General features: G+C 40.3%; 1 protein-coding gene across 1 annotated transcript; it reads left to right on the top strand.

Moving 5' to 3' along the window:
• Nucleotides 1-790: 790 nt before the first annotated feature.
• Nucleotides 791-23,927, top strand: LOC131929521 (deacetylase Atu3266; the record flags this gene model as incomplete). Its single annotated transcript, XM_059285767.1, is given in 7 exon segments — nt 791-1,799; nt 19,316-19,432; nt 20,352-20,502; nt 21,632-21,720; nt 21,841-22,002; nt 22,637-22,834; nt 23,459-23,927. Coding segments are annotated over 7 exon segments (1,263 nt in total). The 3' UTR covers nt 23,722-23,927.
• Nucleotides 23,928-24,634: the final 707 nt, after the last annotated feature.

Raw genomic sequence — 24,634 nt, 5'->3', positions numbered from 1 at the left:
CTAAGACGTTGTCGTTGGGCCTAGAGAACTAGTCTATATCTTCCGCCAAAATTGTATTACAATCCCGCCATTTCCGCTTCATATAGGCCTAGCCTAGTCTAGCACAAAATGCACTGTGCATGGGTCTGCGCGTCACTATTTTACCACTAAGTGTGTAGTAAGACGTCATTCTTAAAAGGTCGTTTGAAAATTCAACACTGTGGTTTCTTATTAGATCTAGTATTATTGGGCGTAAAGCCTGTCAGCTTTATAAAACCAACACTGCATTATGTTCTGTCCCATTACCCCCACCCCTCCCCCAAAAAAACCCAACACACCTCCAACAAACCAGGCCCGAAAACATGAATTGACAAATGCTGGCTTGTCAGCCCCTAGCCTCAACAACGACCACCGGTGACCTAAATTTAATTTTGAAGTTTAGCCTAACAGATTTTAAGATAAGAAAAAAAAACAGTACCGCTTATGTTAAACGATGACTAAGAAGGCTGTTTTTGCCTGAAACTTATAACGTGCATTTTGGTCTACTAGATATAGATCTTCTAGATCTATAATTAAAAACTCAGTAAATAGATGTATTAAGGTTTAGGCTAGATATAATTTATAATGGTTGTTATATCGATAAAATGTTGGCCCTAATTAGCCTAGCAATGCCCCGACTAGCCTAGACCCCTAGCATTGAAGAAGTTAACGTTATATTATAAATTATATTCTACTTCTCGAGATAGTCAGCTTGTAGGCCTATACTAGCTGGAGTAGGCAAATACATAATTATGTTGGCCCCTATAACTATTATAACAGTACTACAGTAATATACTTAGTTTTAGACCCTAACGTTGAACAGACAATAAGAGAAAGAAACAAAACATGGAAGACAGTAGATACGCTTAATTTATTATAAGATATGCAAACACTGCAAGCGCTTTTCTCATAAATCCGTCTGGCTACACAAGCCTGCGACCAGCGACAAAATTCAAGATGGCGACCCCAGATTCAAGGAATGGAGAGGTTGTTCTTGTTATGTAGGTCGATGAAACGATGAGTTTAACTTTAAGTATACTATCCGTTGTAATGAGAAAGTGTGTTTTTCTTTTAGATAAAGATAATCCAAGAGTTTATGTTTCAAATAACGTTTTTAGTTTGAAAATGTAAACTCCATTTTAATAAAAAAATCCGCTATAGGAAGCTAACTTAAATCCACCATCTCGCTCGAGCAAGGCCTGACAATCATGCGAGCACTTGTCACGTGATTCGTAAACCCACGCAGTAGAAGGCTTTGCCATTATTATTGTTCGTCTGCGCCGAATACCGATTCGCCGCCTCGAGTTTGACCTCGCTGGATACATGAAACAGACTATAGCTCGACGACTAGGCACCGTTGCTGATTTCATCTCCAGTGTTGGACCGAGATGATAAACTAATAAAGCTTGATAACTTAATCGTTAGGCTCTTAATTTGTTGTGTACGTGGACTGTTTTATGGTTGATGGTTAATTAATAAATTAGTAAAAGAATCAATAATGCACGATTTCGTTATACGCAACGGACGAGTAATCGACCCGGCTCTTCAGATAAACCAAGTAGCCGACGTGTACGTGACTAATGGGCGTATTTCCAGGGTTGGAAGTCCTCCAGAAGGCTCCCGCATCTGGAGCTCAGTAGATGCCTCGGGCTGCATTGTGACCCCGGGACTAATTGACCTCCACGTCCATGCATACGAACACGCCACGCCCCTTGGCGTGAATGTAGATCGAATGTGTTTGGCAAGGGGCGTCACCACGGTTGTCGATGCAGGCAGTTCAGGTAAGACGCTTAAAAGGGGGTAAAGAAATACCAGGGGCAAAAAGACAATGGATGTCACACTGACAGCCTGTCAGTTTATTCTTGAAGGGTCAACCGTCGACACAATGAAATACACGCAACAGGACACACTCCTTTAACAGTCGTGGCCCTTGGTGTTCGTGACACACAGACACTGTTTAGTCTTTGTTTCAACCTGGCCCTTTTTTAAACACAAAAATGTGAATAGTCAACCGACAACATACACACCAACATTCCCCGACCTGAAATTTTAACCATATTTTTTTTTATCAATGTTTAGCTAACCTGTGTAGGAGGTAGACTAAGAATTAGAAAGCCTAAAGATTTAACACATGTAAGCCTATTTAAAAAGGTGTGCTTTTGATGTAAAATAATAAATATTTAAAAAACGCTATCAAAAGGGTGGAGGGTGTCAAGGTTCAAGGTACACAAAGTTAAAATAGAATTTCGTTTTTTTTTTTAAATTCATAATGAGTAGATCTAATGTTCTGGTATGGAAAATTAATATCAGTGGGCCATTTGTATAGGTCATCTGATAGGCGAACACATGTGACAGGCGATGAATTATGTATCAGGGATCTATTTATAACGAGTAAGCCTAGCCTGGAGACAACCTCTAAATAAAAACACGCTCTATGTGTGTAGGTTTGAGTAGGTTAAGTGACATTCATCACCCCTCTCCATAGGCCTAGCTAGACCATTAGTGATGCTGTTTGCTAGACAAGAGCTAGAAACTAGGACACGAACAACACGCTTAGAGAGTATAGTCCTATGTAAACAGATGTGGTGTGTTCGTGTTAGCCTAGAGCCCCGCGTGCTACAAAACTGCGGGCTCGTTGCCAAGTCGCTGTGTGACACATGTACGTCTGCATAATGGAGGAGTAGGGGGGAGGGGAACTAATATTGGATGCAAAGTACTGTGTGCGGTTGTTTATTCAACATGTAGGCCTAGCTATTCGCGGAAGGGAAGGTGGATGTTGAGGTCACGTGTTGTCCTGGGGGTACAGAAATAACGGTATTGACTTTCCCTGGGAAATGCTTGCATTGTTTTGCGATAGACACGTAATGTTAAAATAACATACCCACTGTCCCCCATCTATTATTTGAAGCGGATTCGCAATCACTGAACGATTCAGAACTTCCAGTTCTTTTAAAGGTTTTTGTATTTTTTTGAGAAATTCGTGGCGTGTTTCTACTGGTAGCTGTTGGCCTTGCGTATAATGTAGGCGGGCTTTTACTTTTGGCAGCTTTTTCGTTATGCGTTGGCTACGAATTTTAACCAAGGTAATGCTGTTTACTTAGACGGTTACTACTGGACTGTTTTTAAAGCTACAGTGGAAATACTGAAGGGAAGACAAGCTTGTGGTATAATGTCAGTTAGGGACCTAGTGCAGTGGAGTGCTATTTCTACAACTTCCTTTAGCAGATAACACCGGGGTAGGCATGGTTTTTGACCATCTTCACTAAATTCTCACTGGCCCCACTTTATGTACCCGGTTGTCCAGTATGACCATACAGCCACAAGCAGTGTTTCTTCCAGACTTTTTTCTCCGGGGGGGCACTTGAAATCTTCGGGGGGGGCGGTAAACTTTCTTCGGGGGGGGGGCGGACACTGTTAAAAGTATATATTTTCTATATAAATTATATAAATTTCATTTCGTTCGGGGGGGCGGTAAAAATTTTTCGGGGGGGCTTCGCCCCTCCGAAGAGATGCCTGGAAGAAACTCTGGCCACAAGAGGCTCGCGCTTTCCTTAAGTGTCCCTAAACATCACATGACCCACAGTTGTCCGTCTATCAACCCAGTCAGACGGTGTAGACCCAGTCTAGCATCCGACATGTATAGAACTAGAACTTGGCAAGACGGCCTAGATGAGTGTAGCGGTAAACGGAAAAAAAGTCACAGGAAAAAAAAACACAGAAAAAAAGTCACAGTTTTTGCTAGGAAAAAAAGTCACAGAAAAAAAGTCACAGTGGAAAAATTTTTTTGGAAAAAAAGTCACAGAAATAAAGTCACAGAAAAAAAGTCACAAAAATATTTTTAGAAATATTTTTTTTATTTGTTTAGAATAGTAAAATTTTGTATGTTTCTTGTCGTGGGTTGTATTTTTTTATAGCATAAATTATTTATAGACGTTAAAAGCATTATGGTTTATAACAATTGTAAGTAAAAATACTCTAACAAATTTACACAACAATCTCAACTTTTGTTACGTATTTAGTTAAAAACGCGGTAGAAAATTTAACTATAAAAAAAATTTAGGCTATTCTCTGGTCGGTCTCTCCTCAGTAGGCATTGTCCGAACATATTTTGTGTTGTTGACGTCATGCGTCAATGACAGCATTTGAACCTTGTCGGCTTTCTTTTTTGATCCTAAGTGTTGTTATGTAATGAGCGTGATAAATGTGGGCAGTAAAGGTGGTTGAACTAAACATCTAAACATAACTATTGTGGCCATGAGTTGAGGGCAGCAAGTCAGACGAACTTACCATTTCACGGTAATTTAATGTTGGTATTTTAAAAAAAAACAGGATTAAAACCGTGGACTTTGGAGCATTCTATTGAACGCTACTAATCTTAAGTTTAAAATAATTACAATCTACATACTTCATACTAAATATTTTTAGATGAATTATAAAAATTCCTATGCGTATACAGCCTACACACATTACATTACATTAAATTAATCCTAAGTTAATTTGCACTCTCTGAATATTTAATACATAAAAAGTATTAACAAGTATCATGAAAATATATATTTGTGACTTTTTTTCCTGTGACTTTTTTTCCTGTGACTTTTTTTCCTGTGACTTTTTTTCTGTGTTTTTTTTTCCTGTGTTTTTTTTTCCTGTGACTTTTTTTCCTACAATCGAGTGTAGCACCCTGGCGGTGTAGACCCAGAATAGCATCCGTACCACCAAATGTTGGCTGGTATTTCTGTCTGCCGGCACAACACAACTTGAAATTGACAGACATCTCGCGAGCTGAAGTATGTACTGTAATGTGCATGTGAAATATCGCTCCATCGCGCCAATTAGTTAACAAGCTAACGGGGTCTACAGCGAGTGTAGCAGCTTGTACAGTTGTGGGTATAGCACATAGCATTGCCAACACCACCAGCCAATAGAATACCATGTAGTGATGTAGTCTAGTCAACACGCTACGTGCAATACTTGTGACTTTCTCCGCCTGTGGTTGGGGCCAACAACGAATAGGCCCAGTGTACCCTTTCTGGTTCTGACCAACAAATCAACATATAGTCCACTGTGTAGATGAGGCCAACAATATAGGTATAAAGCACTGTATGTGGTTATACATATACACAATAGGCCATAGTTGTGCCATAATTGAATTAATTGTGCTGTCAAAGAACAATCAGTTGAACACTGTGTAACTGGATAGCGGAGGGGAGCTAGTTACCTATTGGACTAAGGTATTATATTTAAGTTACCCTTTCGGACTCAACCTTCCATACAGCAGATGAAGTAGATTTGAAGTAGACTTCATCTGTTTCTTAACAGTGTGAATGGTTGGTGTGGCTTTTACCTTCCCTAACAACCTAACGTGAGTCAAGTACCCATTAGAGTTGGGGCGGACCCAGCTACTTCCTACAGACTTGAGTTCAAGGTCTGAACTCAAGACTTTCCAGTTGGCAGTCTAGAGCTCTAGAACCCGACCAGGCTGTCGTACAAGTTGTTATGGGTCATGTTCAAATCTCCTATTTACATTATCTGTTGGTTTTAAATGAGAGAAAAAACAAATTCTCTCATGTAGGCATACCAACGTCTGACTACCCCCCCCCCATCCACGTAGGCACACTACCAACGTCTGACTGCCCCCATCCACGTAGGCACACTACCAACGTCTGACTACCCCCATCCACGTAGGCACACTACCAACGTCTGACTACCCCCATCCACGTAGGCACACTACCAGCGTCTGACTACCCCTATACACGTAGGCACACTACCAACGTCTGACTACCCCCATCCACGTAGGCACACTACCAGCGTCTGACTACCCCTATACACGTAGGCACACTACCAACGTCTGACTACCCCCATCCACGTAGGCACACTACCAGCGTCTGACTACCCCTATACACGTAGGCACACTACCAACGTCTGACTACCCCTATACACGTAGGCACACTACCAACGTCTGACTACCCCTATACACGTAGGCACACCAACGTCTGACTACCCCTATACACGTAGGCACACTACCAACGTCTGACTACCCCTATACACGTAGGCACACTACCAACGTCTGACTACCCCTATACACGTAGGCACACTACCAACGTCTGACTACCCCTATACACGTAGGCACACCAACGTCTGACTACCCCTATACACGTAGGCACACTACCAACGTCTGACTACCCCTATACACGTAGGCACACTACCAACGCCTGACTACCCCCACTCCGTATTGTGTCCCATACATATGTTCCATACATATGTTCCATACATATGTTCAATACATATGTTCAATACGTATTTGATCAAGCTGGTGAGACCTGACGCGTAAAACGTTTCTCAATTACATTATAGAAAATCAATTCCACTGTGGTTATTAGAGCGTGGATTGTAACTTAAACAATGCGTTATGCAAATTTTAAATTACAGGTTAATTAACATGGGCGTTATTGATCTTATGATTTCTTTCGCTGTCATAAGCTTGTTTAACTACATAGGTAGGCCTATAATCTTCGTGATTTTTTCCATTAACGAGTCCAAATGAATCATACATCATCACGTGACCAATAATTGATTTCTTTGTTATCCAGTATCCAAGGGACAGTATTAGAGGTCTGGGTTTTCCCGCTATCTGTTGTTAGCACAGCGCGCGACACGTCTCCGGACGATTCTGTGTAAATCCTCAGAACGAGGCTCACAACATGGCCGTCACCAGCCCACGGGGACGGGCCAAGACCACGCGCAAACAATCCATAATCTTCAGGTTGGCTTCTCTTCCAGAAAGGGGGGGGGGGGGGGATCTTGATAGAACCATCTCGAAAGCCAACCAACGGCTTTCAATGTCAGCGATGAACGTTGAGTAATGGCAGAGGAAGAGCTTCCCCCCCTCCACACGCTTCCATCGATTCGCCATAATAACAGTCTCCCTTAATTCAAAGCATTATATTGCAGGTTATGAATATTCAAGGAGAAATTAATCAAAGTAACATTTCACTTCTAAAACTAAAATGCTGTAATAGTTTTTCACCTTGAGATACACTGTAGGCCCTATTTTTGTCTAAGTTTGATGGAAGGTCTGCGTTCAATAGACCATATGCAGTTCATAACAGTGTTTCTTCCATACTTTTTTCTCGGGGGGGGGGGGGGAGCGGTAGACTTTCCTGGGGGGGGGGGGGGGGGCGGACACTGTTAAAAGTATATATTTTCTATATAAATTCCATTTCGTTCGGGGGGGGGGGGGGGGTGGGTAGACTTTCTTCGCCCCTTCCCCCCCCCCCCCCCCCCCCAAATGATGCCTGGAAGAAACTCTGGTTCATAAGCATAAATTCTGGGGATCAAGTTCCTTCGACGGACCTGGTGGGCCACGGGGCGAGTGAAGTAGAGTTCACTTGTTTCTGTGGTCTAGGCATATGAAGGGACAGTGTGGTCAGCAACGCTAGTTAGGTACCCATCAGAGCTGGGTGGAATTAGGGACGTTCTACAGACTTGAACCCGGATTCGAATTCTAGACTTTTGGGTTAGCAGTCGTATGCTCTACATTTAAACCACGCCGTCCCATCTATAACTTCTTTTATTTGCAGGTGGTTGGCTTATATGTTGCTGGTTTTTTGTTGTTTTGTGTGGGGCATGGAAATCTTGCTTAAAACATTACATTGGGATCAAAATGTCAAACTTTGCGTTATATAATACGTGCTTGATGATGCTGATAGACTGTTTTGCGTCTCAGTATTCCTACAAGTAAAAAAAAAAAGTTTACTCTCTATTCTCGTTGGTAACGAATTCTCTCCCTTTAGCCAGCGGAAAGGGTGGAAAATTGACGCCATTTTCCCTTTATCGATCTACATCAGATGATTGTGCACGTCTCATTTTTATTTATTTTTTTATATTTTATTTTGTGTGTTGAGATTGCCGAGAGAGTGGGAGAAAAAAATGTAAATCCATTAAGGCCGGAGTCGTCCGATCGGCTCGATAGTGATTCATGCCAGGCCATCGATTTTTTTTTGTTCTGGAAAAGTCGACAAGTCTAATCACCGGTATCGATTTTTCTCCTGCTTTGTAGAGTGCAGTTTCGGCATTGTTGAAATTTGTATGAGGTGGAGGTAGCAAGCCGAGTCGGTTGCATGCGTGAGTCATTCCCCCTAGGCATTGATTGAATGGCTTTAGACAGCGTTTGTAGGCGAAATGTCCTTGACCGTTGAGTTAATAATATTTTATTTATAGTTTATGATGAATTCCCGAAAAATAATAATAACAGATGCGGAGTGACTGATGCATAATCAATTTTTGGGGTTCTGTAGTCATTAACTAGTTCGGTTTTATTTAGATTGAGTTTTTTTTTTATTATGGAATGTTAGCTGTATTAGGTTTTGTATTTAAAAGTTGTGACGTGTAAGCTGTTGTTGGAGCTATGGATGTTAGGTTTTGTAGGTTGCTAGGTTTTGTATAAGCTGTTGTTGGAGCTTTGGAGGTTAGGTTTTGTAGGTTGCTGGGTTTTGTGATAACTGTTGTTGGAGCTATGAAGGTTAGGTTTTGTAGGTTGCTAGGTTTTGTATAAGCTGTTGTTGGAGCTTTGGAGGTTAGGTTGCGTTGGTTGCTGGGTTTTGTGAAAGCTGTTGTTGGAAAGTAAGTTTAGGACAGTCAATGGTTGGGTGTATGGGTTATGATGGACTTAAAGTTAATCGTATGTTTCGGACAGCTAATGGGAACGTAGATCACTGATTGAGTTCATGTAGATGTAGGGGGGTCATGTAGATGTATGGGGGTCATGTAGAAGCATGGGGGTCCTGTAGATGTATGGGGGTCATGTAGATGTATGGGGGTCATGTAGATGTAGGGGGGTCATGTAGATGTATGGGGGTCATGTAGATGTATGGGGTAATGTAGATAAACGGGGGTCATGTAGATGTATGGGGGTCATGTAGATGCATGGGGGGTCATGTAGATGTATGGGGGGTCATGTAGATAAACGGGGGTCATGTAGATGTATGGGGGTCATGTAGATGTATGGGGGGTCCTGTAGATGCATGGGGGGTCATGTAGATGTATGGGGGGTCATGTAGATGTATGGGGGGTCATGTAGATGTATGGGGGTCATGTAGATTTTTGGGGGTCTGGTAGATGTATGGGGGTCTGGTAGATGTATGGGGGTCATGTAGATGTATGGGGGTCATGTATATGTATGGGGGTCATGTAGATGTGTGTGAGTCATGTAGATGCATGGGGGTCATGTAGATGCATGGGGGTCTGGTAGATGTATGGGGGTCATGTAGATGTATGGGGGGTCATGTAGATGTATGGGAGTCATGTAGCCTCATGGGATCATGTAGATGTATGGGGGTCATGTAGATGTATGGGGGTCATGTAGATGTATGGGGTCATGTAGATAAACGGGGGTCATGTAGATGTATGGGGGTCATGTAGATGCATGGGGGGTCATGTAGATAAACGGGGGTCATGTATATGTATGGGGGTCATGTAGATGTATGGGGGGTCCTGTAGATGCATGGGGGTCATGTAGATGTATGGGGGGTCATGTAGATGTATGGGGGTCATGTAGATGTATGGGAGTCATGTAGATGCATGGGGGTCATGTAGATGTATGGGGGGTCATGTAGATGTATGGGGGGTCATGTAGATGTATGGGGGTCATGTAGATGTATGGGGGGTCATGTAGATGCATGGGGGTCATGTAGATGTATGGGGGGTCATGTAGATGTATGGGGAACATGTTGATGCATGGGGGGGTCATGTAGATTTTTGGGGGTCATGTAGATTTTTGGGGGTCTGGTAGATGTATGGGGGTCTGGTAGATGTATGGGGGTCATGTAGATGTATGGGGGTCATGTATATGTATGGGGGTCATGTAGATGTATGGGGGTCATGTAGATGTATGGGGGTCATGTAGATGTATGGGGGTCATGTAGATGTATGGGGGTCATGTAGATGCATGGGGGTCATGTAGATGCATGGGGGTCATGTAGATGTATGGGGGGTCATGTAGATGTATGGGGGTCATGTAGATGTATGGGGGTCATGTAGATGTATGGGGGTCATGTAGATGTATGGGGGGTCCTGTAGATGCATGGGGGGTCATGTAGATGTATGGGGGGTCATGTAGATGTATGGGGGTCATGTAGATTTTTGGGGGTCTGGTAGATGTATGGGGGTCTGGTAGATGTATGGGGGTCATGTAGATGTATGGGGGTCATGTATATGTATGGGGGTCATGTAGATGTGTGTGAGTCATGTAGATGCATGGGGGTCATGTAGATGCATGGGGGTCTGGTAGATGTATGGGGGTCATGTAGATGTATGGGGGGTCATGTAGATGTATGGGAGTCATGTAGCCTCATGGGATCATGTAGATGTATGGGGGTCATGTAGATGTATGGGGATCATGTAGATGTATGGGGTCATGTAGATAAACGGGGGTCATGTAGATGTATGGGGGTCATGTAGATGCATGGGGGGTCATGTAGATAAACGGGGGTCATGTATATGTATGGGGGTCATGTAGATGTATGGGGGGTCCTGTAGATGCATGGGGGTCATGTAGATGTATGGGGGGTCATGTAGATGTATGGGGGTCATGTAGATGTATGGGAGTCATGTAGATGCATGGGGGTCATGTAGATGTATGGGGGGTCATGTAGATGTATGGGGGTCATGTAGATGTATGGGGGTCATGTAGATGTATGGGGGGTCATGTAGATGCATGGGGGTCATGTAGATGTATGGGGGGTCATGTAGATGTATGGGGAACATGTTGATGCATGGGGGGGTCATGTAGATTTTTGGGGGTCATGTAGATTTTTGGGGGTCTGGTAGATGTATGGGGGTCTGGTAGATGTATGGGGGTCATGTAGATGTATGGGGGTCATGTAGATGTATGGGGGTCATGTATATGTATGGGGGTCATGTAGATGTGTGTGAGTCATGTAGATGCATGGGGGTCATGTAGATGCATGGGGGTCTGGTAGATGTATGGGGGTCATGTAGATGTATGGGGGTCTGGTAGATGTATGGGGGTCATGTAGATGTATGGGGGTCATGTAGATGTATGGGGGTCATGTAGATGTATGGGGGTCATGTAGATGCATGGGGGTCATGTAGATGTATGGGGGGTCATGTAGATGTATGGGGGTCATGTAGATGTATGGGGGTCATGTAGATGTATGGGGGTCATGTAGATGTATGGGGGTCATGTAGATGCATGGGGGTCATGTAGATGTATGGGGGGTCATGTAGATGTATGGGGGTCATGTAGATGTATGGGGGTCATGTAGATGTATGAGGGTCATGTAGATGTATGGGGGTCATGTAGATGCATGGGGGTCATGTAGATGTATGGGGGGTCATGTAGATGTATGGGGGACATGTTGATGCACGGGGGGTCATGTAGATGTATGGGGGGTCATGTAGATGTATGGGGGTCATGTAGATGTATGGGGGACATGTTGATGCACGGGGGGTCATGTAGATGTATGGGGGTCATGTAGATGTATGGGGGTCATGTAGATGTATGGGGTCATGTAGATGTATGGGAGTCATGTAGATGTATGGGGGGTCCTGTAGATGTATGGGGGGGGGTCCTGTAGATGTATGGGGGGGGGGGTCCTGTAGATGTATGGGGGTCATGTAGATGTATGGTTGCTGGGTATCTCCCATACATCTACATGAAGATGTATGGGGTCATGTATATGTGTGACTGGTTGGGTTATGTGTGACTGGTTGGGTTATGTGTGACTGGTTGGGTTATGTGTGACTGGTTGGGTTATGTGTGACTGGTTGGGTTATGTGTGACTGGTTGGGTTATGTGTGACTGGTTGGGTTATGTGTGACTGGTTGAGTTATGTGTGACTGGTTATGTGTGACTGGTTGGGTTATGTGTGACTGGTTGAGTTATGTGTGACTGGTTATGTGTGACTGGTTGGGTTATGTGTGACTGGTTGAGTTATGTGTGACTGGTTATGTGTGACTGGTTGGGTTATGTGTGACTGGTTGGGTTATGTGTGACTGGTTGGGTTATGTGTGACTGGTTATGTGTGACTGGTTGGGCTATGTGTGACGGGTTGGGTTATGTGTGACTGGTTGGGTTATGTGTGACTGGTTGAGTTATGTGTGACTGGTTGGGCTATGTGTGACGGGTTGGGTTATGTGTGACTGGTTGGGTTATGTGTGACTGGTTGGGCTATGTGTGACGGGTTGGGTTATGTGTGACTGGTTGGGTTATGTGTGACTGGTTGGGTTATGTGTGACTGGTTGGGTTATGTGTGACTGGTTGGGTTATGTGTGACTGGTTGGGTTATGTGTGACTGGTTGGGTTATGTGTGACTGGTTGGGTTATGTGTGACTGGTTGGGTTATGTGTGACTGGTTATGTGTGACAGGTTGGGTTATGTTTGATTGGTTGGGTTATGTGTGACTGGTTGTGTTATGTGTGACTGGTTATGTGTGACTGGTTGGGTTATGTGTGACTGGTTATGTGTGACTGGTTGTGTTATGTGTGACTGGTTATGTGTGACTGGTTGTGTTATGTGTGACTGGTTATGTGTGACTGGTTGGGTTATGTGTGATTGGTTGGATTATATGTGACTGGTTGGGTTATGTGTGACTGGTTGGGTTATGTGTGATTGGTTGGATTATATGTGACCGATGGACTGAGATTCTGGTGAATGTATTAATGGATTGTATGACGACTGATGACAGGGTTCAGATGTAATCGGGGGGTGGGGTTTTGATGGACTTAGGGTTCAGGCGGTGACAGAGGCGTAGCGAGGGGGGGGGCGGGGGGGGGGGGGACATATGTCCCCGGGCGCCGACCTTAGGGGGGGTCGCCAAATTGAAAGTTTGAGGGGGGGTGCAAATGAAAAGTTCGAGGGGGGGGTGCAAATCGAAAGTTTGAGGGGGGGGTGCAAATGAAAAGTTTGAGGGGGGGGTGCAAATCGAAAATTTGCTCCCGAGGGGGGCGCCAAATTGAAAGTATGTTCCCGGGCGCCGGGAAGGGTCGCTACGCCTCTGGGCGGTGATGGTATTCCGATGGGGCTAACGTAAGGTAAGCTCAGGTGGACGGCCGAAGACGTGCACAAAAACAACAACAACAACCGGAATAGCCAGCTGTAAACTTCATGGGAAGTGTGTGAGAATGTGGTATCTACATGGCTGTTGGGTTACACAGGAAGATTCATTCATTTATCTTTAAAATGGTAGTCGTCATTAGTTAATTTAAAAAAACACATTTTTTTGGGTTGTTTTTTTATCGTATGTGTAAAATGAGAGCAATTCTAAAAAAAAAGTAGTAGTCCTAATCGGATAAAATGATAAATAAAATACACAGACCTACTCGACTTCTAAAAACATTTTTCTCCTAGATTTTAGGAAGTACTGAAATAACAAACTCTCCGAGTCATGAAAGCGTCACCCGACTCCTAAAGTCTCCGTTGGATTTAGTTCTGAGCTAACGAACATGATATTTAGATGAACACCACGTTAGGTTATCTGGACCATCAATTATTCATTTACTAGGCTTGCAACATACAATACAAACATTCGTTTTAAGTTACAGTTTACGTATATCATTAAAAAGTAATCCACAGCTACAGATTTCTGTGATACCTAGTTACGATAGTTATCTTTTTAAATATAACGCATGTTAAAAAGGGACGTAACTTACACAGGCGCTAATGAATGTAATTTTAGTTAGTTAATGATACGTCGATTGAAGATAACAGGCATTAATGTGATTGGAGTAAATGAGCTCGAATCATGCATAGGGGGTAGCCTATTGTAGACAACACACCATAATTGTGTATGTTGTTTAGGATGAAATCACGTCAGAGCACGCGCAGTAGGGTGTGTTTACGAGACTCAAATGCCGTGCATGTTTGGGGTGGGGGGGGGGGTGACGGGGATTAATTATTTCTTTTAAAACTACAAATGAATTTCGTAAATTGTACAATCGAAAAAAAAATCATGAGTTTTTCTTCAGAAGTATGGCTATGTGGCTATGTATGTTTTAGGGCATGTGTTAGGGTGGGTGTGGTGTATGTGTGTGACAATCGGTCTAAACAGCAACATCAGCATAATGTCTGTGTGGTTAAGAATGGACTAGTGGTTAAAATATCCATTTAACCCCACAAAAGACCAATTAGATTAGTCCAGAAGTCGAATAGGCCAAACTAAAGCAATTAGTCACAAGAAAAAAAAAACAACAACCCGGAATAAAGCCATTATCTTACAATCTGAAGGGAAAACCCAGACCAAAGCCATTAGCTTACAGTAAGAAGGGGAAAACCCAGACCAAAGCCATTAGCTTACAGTAAGAAGGGGAAAAACCAGACCAAAGCCATTAGCTTACAGTAAGAATGGGAAAACCCAGACCAAAGCCATTAGCTTACAACTTACAGTAAGAAGGGGAAAAACCAGACCAAAGCCATTAGCTTACAGTAAGAAGGGGAAAACCCAGACCAAAGCCATTAGCTTACAGTAAGAAGGGAAAACCCAGACCAAAGCCATTAGCTTACAGTAAGAAGGGAAAACCCAGACCAAAGCCATTAGCTAACAGTAAGAATGGGAAAACCCAGACCAAAGCCATTAGCTTACAGTGAAAAGGGGAAAAGCCTGACCAAAGCCATTAGCCCTTCAGAAAATGTTAAATTCATAAGCCCCCAACACGCAGACAGCACTTGTTAAAACTTTTTAAATCAACTGGATGACCGTTCCCCTGTCTAAGAGACAAGAAGCCCCTTGTCCAGTACAGGAGAAGGTGTGTTTAGTGTAAGTTAGGTGGATCCTGGCTATCAGATTGTATACATACTTCTTAGCGTCTTAACAGATAGTCCTGACATAAAGTATAGTGTGGGACAAAAATATCAAATCACGTGACTACCGTTTACACCATGAAACATTTTCTTTTTAAAATTCTAGGCCTTCGCTACAAAAGGGGAACGGCGTGGTAGAGTGTACGGTTGCTAACCCGGAAGTCTCGAGTTCGAATCCCGGGCTAGGGCTCGTCCGGCGTCCCAGAGTCCACCCAGCTCTTATGGGTACCGGACTGGGGAAAGTAAAGGCGGCTGGGCATAGTGCTGGCCACACTATCCCTACATATGTCAAGGTCGTGGAAACAGGTAACTCTACTTCATCTGCCCAGAGGCGTAGCGACCCTTCCCGGCGCCCGGGGACAAACTTTCAATTTGGCGCCCCGCTCGGGATCAACCTATCAATTTGCCTCCCCCCCCTCGAACTTTCGATTTGCACCCCCTCAAACTTTCGATTTGCCCCCCCCCTATATTTGTGTTATATTTATAAAGCAAAAAAGCAGCTAAAATAATATTTTAATTTGTTTTTCCAACCCATTTTGGCGCCCCCTAAGGTCGGCGCCCGGGGACATATGTACCCCCTGCCCCCCCCCCTTCGCTACGCCTCTGCATCTGCCGGACCTGTATAGTTCATACAGCTTGAAGTTGCCATTACGTGCAACCCCAAACCTGACTTAACTTACCACTGGCCTATAATTTCTTCTACACCGAAACGATGTGGGTACGGCTAACCGCTAATGACAACATTGTTGCATAATTTCGCACTTAAAGCCTTTGCCTGTTGGTTTTTTAGACCCCCCCCCCCCTCCCACAATTATCCACTTTAACAAAAGCATTATAGTTATACTTAACCAACACCCACAACCTCTGCTTTAAAAAAAAATTAGCCATAACTGTCGAGGCTACTTTAGACACACGTGTACACACAGCCCAAGGCATGCGTGTTTGAAGTGAACGCATCGAGGTTATGATTTCCGCTGCCGCGTGTTCAAGTGATGTTGCCTTCGACGTGAAACACATGTCGTAAAAACAACAAAGCGCCGCCATATGCCTGAATTGTAATCTCCCCTGCAGGGGAGAGAAGCGAGGTTTCGTGTACTTAGTGGAGGCACGAGTGAGATGATAGATAAAGGTTAGGACGAGGGTAAAATAAAACATGCCCTGCTGTCTATTTTTAGCCAACAAAGAGGGAAACATCTGGTGTATAAGGAAATAAAGGACAACAACGTAAACAAACTAAGCCTAGTCTGGTGTAATGTGCCGGTATTTTAAAAAGTTGTGTGGACAGCTGAAACAAAACAGAAAGTGACATTCAAGCAGGCGAGCATGAAGGAGCTCGCTGAAGCGTGACATAAAAACAAAAGTAAATTGATGATACAATTCGGCACAGTGTAGACAGACACGCTGTGACTTAATTTGTGCCACTCTGGATGATTGAATGTTGTTTGTTGTTAAAGTGTGTACCTTTTTTTTCATCTTTCGTTTCGTAGAAACATTTCACTGTGATAACTTTTGTTTTTTCATAAGGAAGACGATTGGACCATTACTCTCAAGAATAGCTTTCTGTAACGATGAGACTATTTCACTGTGTTTGTATTTATATCTCGTTAAGTTTCCCATTTCACTATAGTCCATTGCTTTATGTCTTCATTTCTTTGTAGGTCTTCATTTCTTTAAAGGCCTCCGTTTCTCTGTATCCATAGTTCTAAAGTTTTCCATTTTTTTTCGTCTCCATTTCTTTAAAAATCCCATTTTCTCCATAGGACCCCATTTCTCCAAAAACCTCTTTTTTATAGGCATTTCTCCATTTCCAAAGCCCCATTTATAAAACACATTTCTTTTTGTCATTTCTCCCCCCCCCCCCCTCTCTCTCATATATATATATATATATATATATATATATATATATATATATATATATATATATATATATATATATATCTTCCAATGTCCCCATTTCTTTAAAGGTCCCCATAGGTCCATAGTGCACAACCTTACTGTATCCATTCCTCCTTTTGTCTCAGACGATAGAACCATTTCACTATAGGAAATAAAAATGTCGCACTTTTCTAAATGTCGCACTTTTCTAAATGTCGCACTTTTCTAAATGTCGCACTTTTCTAAATGTCGCACTTTTCTAAATGTCGCACTTTTCTAAATGTCGCACTTTTCTAAATGTCGCACTTTTCTAAATGTCGCACTTTTCTAAATGTCGCACTTTTCTAAATGTCGCACTTTTCTAAATGTCGCACTTTTCTAAATGTCGCACTTCTCTAATGTCGCACTGATATGCTGTTGCTACTAGGTTGTGACGACATGACCTTGATGACTAGCATATAGAATGTAGCTAAGACACAACAACGTTTACAGTCAAGTGCAATGTAAGCAAACTTATGTGGTACATAAAAACTAAACTGAGTGTGTTCGTGTGTACAGACGAAGTGTGTTCGTGTCAACAGATGAAGTGTGTTCGTAAACAGACGAAGTGTGTTGGTAAACAGACGAAGTGTGGGTTTAAATAAATGTTTGAGTGTGTGTATACATAGATATATGTGTGTGTGTAAATCGGATAACATTTTAAGAAGGTAGGGTGGTAGTGCCTTAAAATAATGTCGACCAAATAGAATCAAAGTGTTTAAATCCACCTGACACACAACTAATTGATGCAAAGTTGTGCCCTTAACCACACAGAGGATCTCACACTCCTAGTTTAGTGCATCTTTTATGTAATAGGCCCACTTGATGTCACTCTTCTAAGGTGAGGGGGGGGGGGGGAGGGGGGGGGGGGGGCGGCGACCAGAGCATGTAAATCAGTGTTTCTTCCAGACTTTTTCTCCGGGTAAGGGCAATGAAATTATCGGGGGAACGGACTAAAATTTTCGTGGCGGGGATTCACTGTTAAAAGTATATATTTGCTATATAAATTCCATTTCGCTCGGGGGGGGGGGGGGGGCTCTGCCTCCTCTCCCCCTCCCCGAAGAGATGCCTGGAAGAAACTCTGATGTAAATGCAAAGTGACCAAACACGTGATCATCTTGGAAAGATTTAGGTTTTGTGTGAGGGTAGGGTGGTTCTAAACTTTAAGACGTCATATAGGAAAAAAAAAGGGGGGGGGGGGGGTCTGACTTTGTTGTGACAGCAGGGACTAAAGGATAAAAATCAGCTTAAACGTGTGACGTCAAATTACACCAAAGGATAAAAATCAGCTTAAAAGTGTGACGTCAATTACCACCACCAACCGACAAAACATCTGGGAAACAACACAAGTATAAGAGGCTTAAAGTCTTTGTGACAGCCCATCAAGTTGAAAGCTGTATTTCAACTTTGCACCGTGACTTGCAGAAATCCAACGACAACGCACACTGCTATGAGAATATTAGATTTTCAACAGCGGTTTACAAACATGCTGTCACCCTAGGTTACTTCCTTAAAAAAAACAAAACAAATTTATCCATCTTTTTATAGGATTTAGTAAATCTATAACAGGTCCATAACTTTTTTTGTGTAGGCCTAAGCTTCAATGAGGGAACTGCTATGGTAAAAAAAAACAACACTAAAACCACGAAAGGAAAACAAAAACATCCAACGATGAGAAAATTGTAATTATAAATTATTTAGCTAAATTTCCTGTTATTTTTAAACAATGTCCGGAAAAAAACGTAATTTATATTATATAACAATATATATGCACTTATGTAGGCTTTAGTTGTTCAATTTTTAAAAATTAGTTTTAGCCTAACTTGTAGGCCTATATTTCTGTGTGAACCTTTCCGCGCCTTCCCCATCATTAACCCGCCATCTGCCGTAGGCCTGTTATTATTGGTTAAAAATAGGCCTAGTAATAATATGCATGAATAGTCCCATCCTATCAAACACGTTAGGCCTATAACCCAACATGAATAGCTCCAGTCGAGCTGGTTTGATCGACCCATGTCTTGTGTAAATACTAAATGATGACATAAGAGAATAACAAAATTAGACCTACAGTTCATAGTTACACTTCTTAGGTAACAGTCAAGGTTTTATATAGGGGAAGTAATCAAGAAAATATTCAATCTACATAGAATTTCACAATTACCGTTCATTTCTTATTAATGTATACATCAATTCTTATTCAACACTTTCAATACTTACTGAGAAAATACGTTATTCTACAACCTTTAACATTACTTAAAACTTTTTTCACTAAAAATAGGCGTGTGATTTTATTAACGAATGCTGAATTTATTAAAAAAAAATAGATTGAGCTAATCTCTGAGAGGACACATGTAGAAATCATTTAGACTGGAAATAGTAAAAAAAAATGTCTTATTCTCTACGAAAATGTAGTAGCTTCATATTGCTGTTTCATTGTATCTCAAAATAAATCAAACCAACCCTAGCACTGTTGTTAAAGGTAACCTACTGTACATCCACCCTCCTGGTTTTATAAAATTTCTATTAAAATCCCCATTTCCCCCCCCCCCCCCCCCCTCTCCACAGGTTCTGCAACATTCCCAGGACTGAGGAAGTTTATAGCAGAGAGTAGCAAGACCAGAGTTCTGAGTTTCCTTCACATAGCTCAACATGGTCTCGCCTCAGCTGGGTGTGTTATGAAAGGTGAAAAACTATACAACTCATCAACATGATTTTAGACAGTAGAACGATAAACATAAACAGTAACATGATTTTATACAGTAGAATGATAAACATAAACAGTAACATGATTTTATACAGTAAAACAATAAACATAAACAATAACATGATTTTATACAGTAGAATGATAAACATAAACAGTAACATGATTTTATACAGTAAAACAAACATAAACAATAACATGATTTTATACAGTAAAACAATAAACATAAACAATAACATGATTTTATACAGTAAAACAATAAACATAAACAATAACATGATTTTATACAGTAAAACAATAAACATAAACAATAACATCAATGCATTAAGCAAAGCATCATAGACATCATGAATTTATTAATAAAAAATAGAAACATGGATTATTACAGCATAACATCATTGATTCATACAACAATATACACAAACATGAAAACTATTAGGCCTACATTGTTTGTACAAAACATTAAACTTGCTTATTAAATTAGTAATCGTTTATTGTCTTCATCTTATCTAATCTAATCTAGAACTAAATAATTAGTTTTGGGGCTGAAAGTATTTCAAAGCTTGCCATTGACCTTTAGAAGCTGGACTGTTAACCCCAATTTTAGACTCTGGACATGAGGCTCGTTAGCTGTGGACAGCAACCCATCCAAAATCAAACAACTGCTGCCTTGTAGTTTGTTCTTGGATGAATAAACACTATAGGAGCAAAACTAGAAAAAATAGTCAAAGTCAATGGCCGCCCATAACAAGTTGACATGCAATACTTAATTATGCTGGAGAAAATCCCCTTCACCAGTAAGATTAAGAATGAAGAAGAGAACTGAACAGTATTTTTTTGCAATGCTGTATCTATTTCCTTAAAACTGACTTTAAAAAACAAATATATCTGTTATTTCAGATGCTGGAGGTGAATGTGACTCACTGAATGTGCTGAGGGTTGATGAATGTACCAAAGCTATCAATGACAACAGGGATATGATAGTGGGAGTCAAACTCAGACTTGCTGTACCTATATCTGATAATGGAAAAAATGAAGAGGAGGCATACAGGTACAGTGGTTGATATTGTTATAAGTATGGTCATGATGATTTTCTTTTAACTATTTCATTGGTCTGAATTGACAAGAAAAACTATACTTTCTCATGTTGTCAGGTACTCAGTAAAGCTGAGTGGACTCAGTAATAAACTATTACTTCATATCAATAGGATTTAAAATCAAGACAACTGTAAGCATTCTTCAGCTTAACTAACTTAGCAAATATTTCTAATGTTAAACTTTTTTGAGAAGTATATAATTGAAAATTTATTGTTATTAAATTTAACGTACAGTCATTATATATCAATTAATGGGTTGTAATTTGATTTGTACATGTTGAACAGTACAGCTGTGTTTACCTAATACTGGATTATCTAGTAGTTTAGAGTCTTTCATTAAAACTAATATTTTTCAAAAAGATAAAAAAAAAATAGAGCCCTGTACTAAAGCAGCTTTTCTATTTAAAATAATTCACCAATCAACCCCTGCTTATTTATCTGACCTATTACAATACAAACTAAATGTTCTTCTTAGTTTATCATATAACTTTTTTCCAGACATAGCTTTGCTAACTCTGGTGCTAATTTATGGAATTAGCTTCCTAATACAATAAAACAAACTGTTATTAAAAAAAAAATAAAAAACAACAAAAACTAAAAAACAACAATCTCAAAACCTCCTAAAGTGAGTTTCTTATTTATCTCATTCTATTTCTGAATATCTTTTATGTAAATATTATGTCTTTATTCCACATTTTAAATGCATGTTTTATTATCTTTAATATGTGATCAACATGTTTGTTAATTACAGCCACAGAGCCTATTATTAAAAATGAAGTTTTATTATGAGTTATTATAATTATTAATACTCAAGTCAGGTTAGAACTGTTTTGTAAAATATTAATAAGACTCAAAAAATGTTTTTATATCAATGATATGATGCACAGTTAGATTAAACCATGTTTTATATAAATGCTATGATGCAGGGTTAGATTAAACCATGTTTTATATCAATGACATGATGCAGGGTTATATTAAACCATGTTTTATATCAATGACATGATGCAGGGTTATATTAAACCATGTTTTATATCAATGACATGATGCAGGGTTAGATTAAACCAGAGCTGTTTTCTTTTGTAGGAGAGCTCTGCAAGCTGCCAAAACATGCAAAGTTCCTCTGATGGTCCACCATGCTATTTCATCTATTGGTCATGGTCCTTCCACTGCTGGTATCACAATTTTCATTGGTCCTATTCATTTAAACTTTAGTAAAAAATTTAAAATTGAGTTATTTACTTCACATGGAGTTATGCACATCAAAGTTGACTTTTGTCACCTTTTATCCCTAGGTGAGTTAACTTGTCCAGGTGATTTAGGTCAAGGTGACATCTACACACACTGTTTCCATGGTCACCAGAGCTCTATTCTTAATGAAGCCACCGGTGAAATAGATCCTTCCTGCATAGAGGCCAAAAAACGTGGGGTGTTATTTGATGTTGGTCACGGTCAAGGTATGTTACTTCTACAAGTACTGGCTTGAAATTATTCATGGGGGACGGATTTTTTATTTTTACTATTATTTATTATCAGCTTACATGCATGTTTAGGGGAAGGAGTGGTATAGCGGTAGAGAGCTGGATTGCTAACCCGTAAGTCTCGAGTTCGAATCTGGCTTCAAGTCAGTAGACCATCCCCGAGTCCAACCAACTCTGATGGGTACCTAACACTCCTGGCGGCTGGGCATAGTGCTGACCACACTATCTCTTCATATGCAAAGGTCACAGAAACAAGTGAACTCTACTTCACTTGCCCCATAGACCGTCAGGTTTGAAAGGGAAACGTTTACTTTACTTTACATGCATGTTTGTAGTGTTTCTGAGGTGGTCTAGCTACCCATGAGAGTATAAAACAGCATTTCCCAGATTAGGCATTTCTTGGAATCCCCAAGAAAGGACGTTGTAAATGGCATATGCTCCACTTGGAGTTGAAAAAGATGAAGAAGAAAACTTATAAATATGTATTTATAATTAACTATATACCTGTTTGTTTTCTAATGTTTTTCACTGATTGTTCCAAGAATCATCGATTACTATCATGAATACAACTAGAAAATCATTATAAAAATTAATTACTTCTTTTATTCAGGGTCCTTTAGCTGGAGTGTAGCAGAAAAATGTGTTGCTAAAAATTTCTTGCCCGACACAATCAGTACGGATCTTCACACAGGCAGCATGTACGGCCCAGCGTATGACCTGCCGTGTGTCATGACCAAAATGTTGCATGCTGGGATGGCATTGGAAGATGTCATTGCTGCAGTGACATCAACACCTGCAAGGGCTGTTGGTGAGGTTTAGTTTTACTTCTGGTTGTGGGTATAGTTTTATTTTAACTACAGGATGTCTCTTATCTTTTCTCTCTCTTCAGACTTTGAAAAATATTTAAGAATCCAGATTTGCAAGGTTCAATTTTCTGATATGACATTATGAAAGGGTTAACTATTTCAAATGAAATAAATTTTATAACATATAATAATATAAATGGTTACCTTTCATTACATCGCTAACGGAGTTAATAGACTAAACTGTGCCAATGAATTTTATTCACCTATTCATTCTACAGATCATATTTTAAAAAAAAAATCCTTTATTAATTGATCTTCAATTCATTTTTTGTTGTCATTTTTATTGTGCCAGAATATTTTCTTCAGACTCAGTTCTTCCAAACAAATCCTTCTTTGGGGGATAACATGATTATTTACTGAATGCTACTAAATCTTATTGATGTGGGCATGGGTTAATTGTGACAGTCACAATTTAAACATTGATTGTAAAACATTTTAGATTATTGCCCTTTATTAAATGTACTTTGAATAAAAATCTGTTAGGTTTTCTTGTTGAGTGTGGGATGCCAGTCAGTGTCAGGTAACCTAAAACAGAACATTATAAAGTAAAAGATGATATTTTGCAGGGAAACAGCATGAGATTGGCCAGCTAGGAGAAGGTTTTACTGCTGACATTACCATCCTAAAGCTGGAAGATGTGGTAGAGAATCTAGAAGACTGCGCAGGGGAAGTAAGAACAATCACCAAAGCGTTTAAGCCTGTAGCTGTCTATGTGGGTGGTGAGGAGTATCCAGTAGTGGCTGAGAGGTCATGGCCAAATCTGACCAGCCAACAGGTGTGCCAAGCTCGTATGGAGCAGATGAGAGCAGAGGATGTATTGGTTAAATGACAACCTGTCACTGGCTGCCAATCTGTTTACGTCACAATTCCATGTGCCATTTGTTGTGTTTTATTTATGAGAACCTTTTTAATATATAATCTTACCTCATACTTGATTTACACCTAGAAAACCTTTATTTTGTTAGAATGAAATTTTAATGATCAAGATAAATCTTATTTTATAAGAAAAATAGTAAAAACTTTACATGAACACATTCCCAAATAGTTTTTATAGTTATTTTCAAGTTACTACTATGTATGATTATACATGTTATGCACAATAAATCACTATTCAATTAAATAATAATAAAGGACACAAAAGATTTATTTGTAAAGTTTATTTTAAATCTGTGTTAATTTAAGCATAGAATTTTTTCCCCTTAACCACATAAAGAAATGATTAAAAAAGTGGAATGTAGAAATCTGTAAATGACTTCTGAAAGATAAAACGTGCATGTTTTATGAAAAAATAATTTGTTTTGAACCAATAAATGCAGCTGCCAAGATAGGGTTACAAAATGGCTGTTAAAATTCTGAAAACAACCAAAAAAACAAAACAACCTTATTCTTTTCTTCAGACCCATGGCTAGTTTAGTTTTACAACTTTTTTTAGATACAGAAAAGGGACATAAACAAGTAAACAACCTTTCCCAAAAGTTAATAATAAACTTTTCTGTGGATCAATATTTCTTGGTTATTTCTATATTTAAAAAGGCGTTTTTTAAAATAACAAATGGATTGTTCACTAACCTTAAACATAACAGATTTGTTATATTCGTATGCTTTCAAACAATACAAATACTTTTGGTAATGAGCAGTATCACATTCTAGTAAAGCTTAAATATCACCCTCACATTAGGATTGCATAGCAATAAAAAATATATCTCTTATACAGTAATATTTAAATCAGATCTAAAATTACA

This window comes from Physella acuta, unplaced genomic scaffold (genome assembly GCF_028476545.2).
Source record: "Physella acuta isolate Inbredline_101_S28 unplaced genomic scaffold, ASM2847654v3 ptg001643l, whole genome shotgun sequence".
Classification (NCBI taxonomy): domain Eukaryota; kingdom Metazoa; phylum Mollusca; class Gastropoda; family Physidae; genus Physella; species Physella acuta.
Note: the sequence above shows the minus strand (reverse complement) of the source record. Positions and strands in the feature narration are given on the sequence as shown.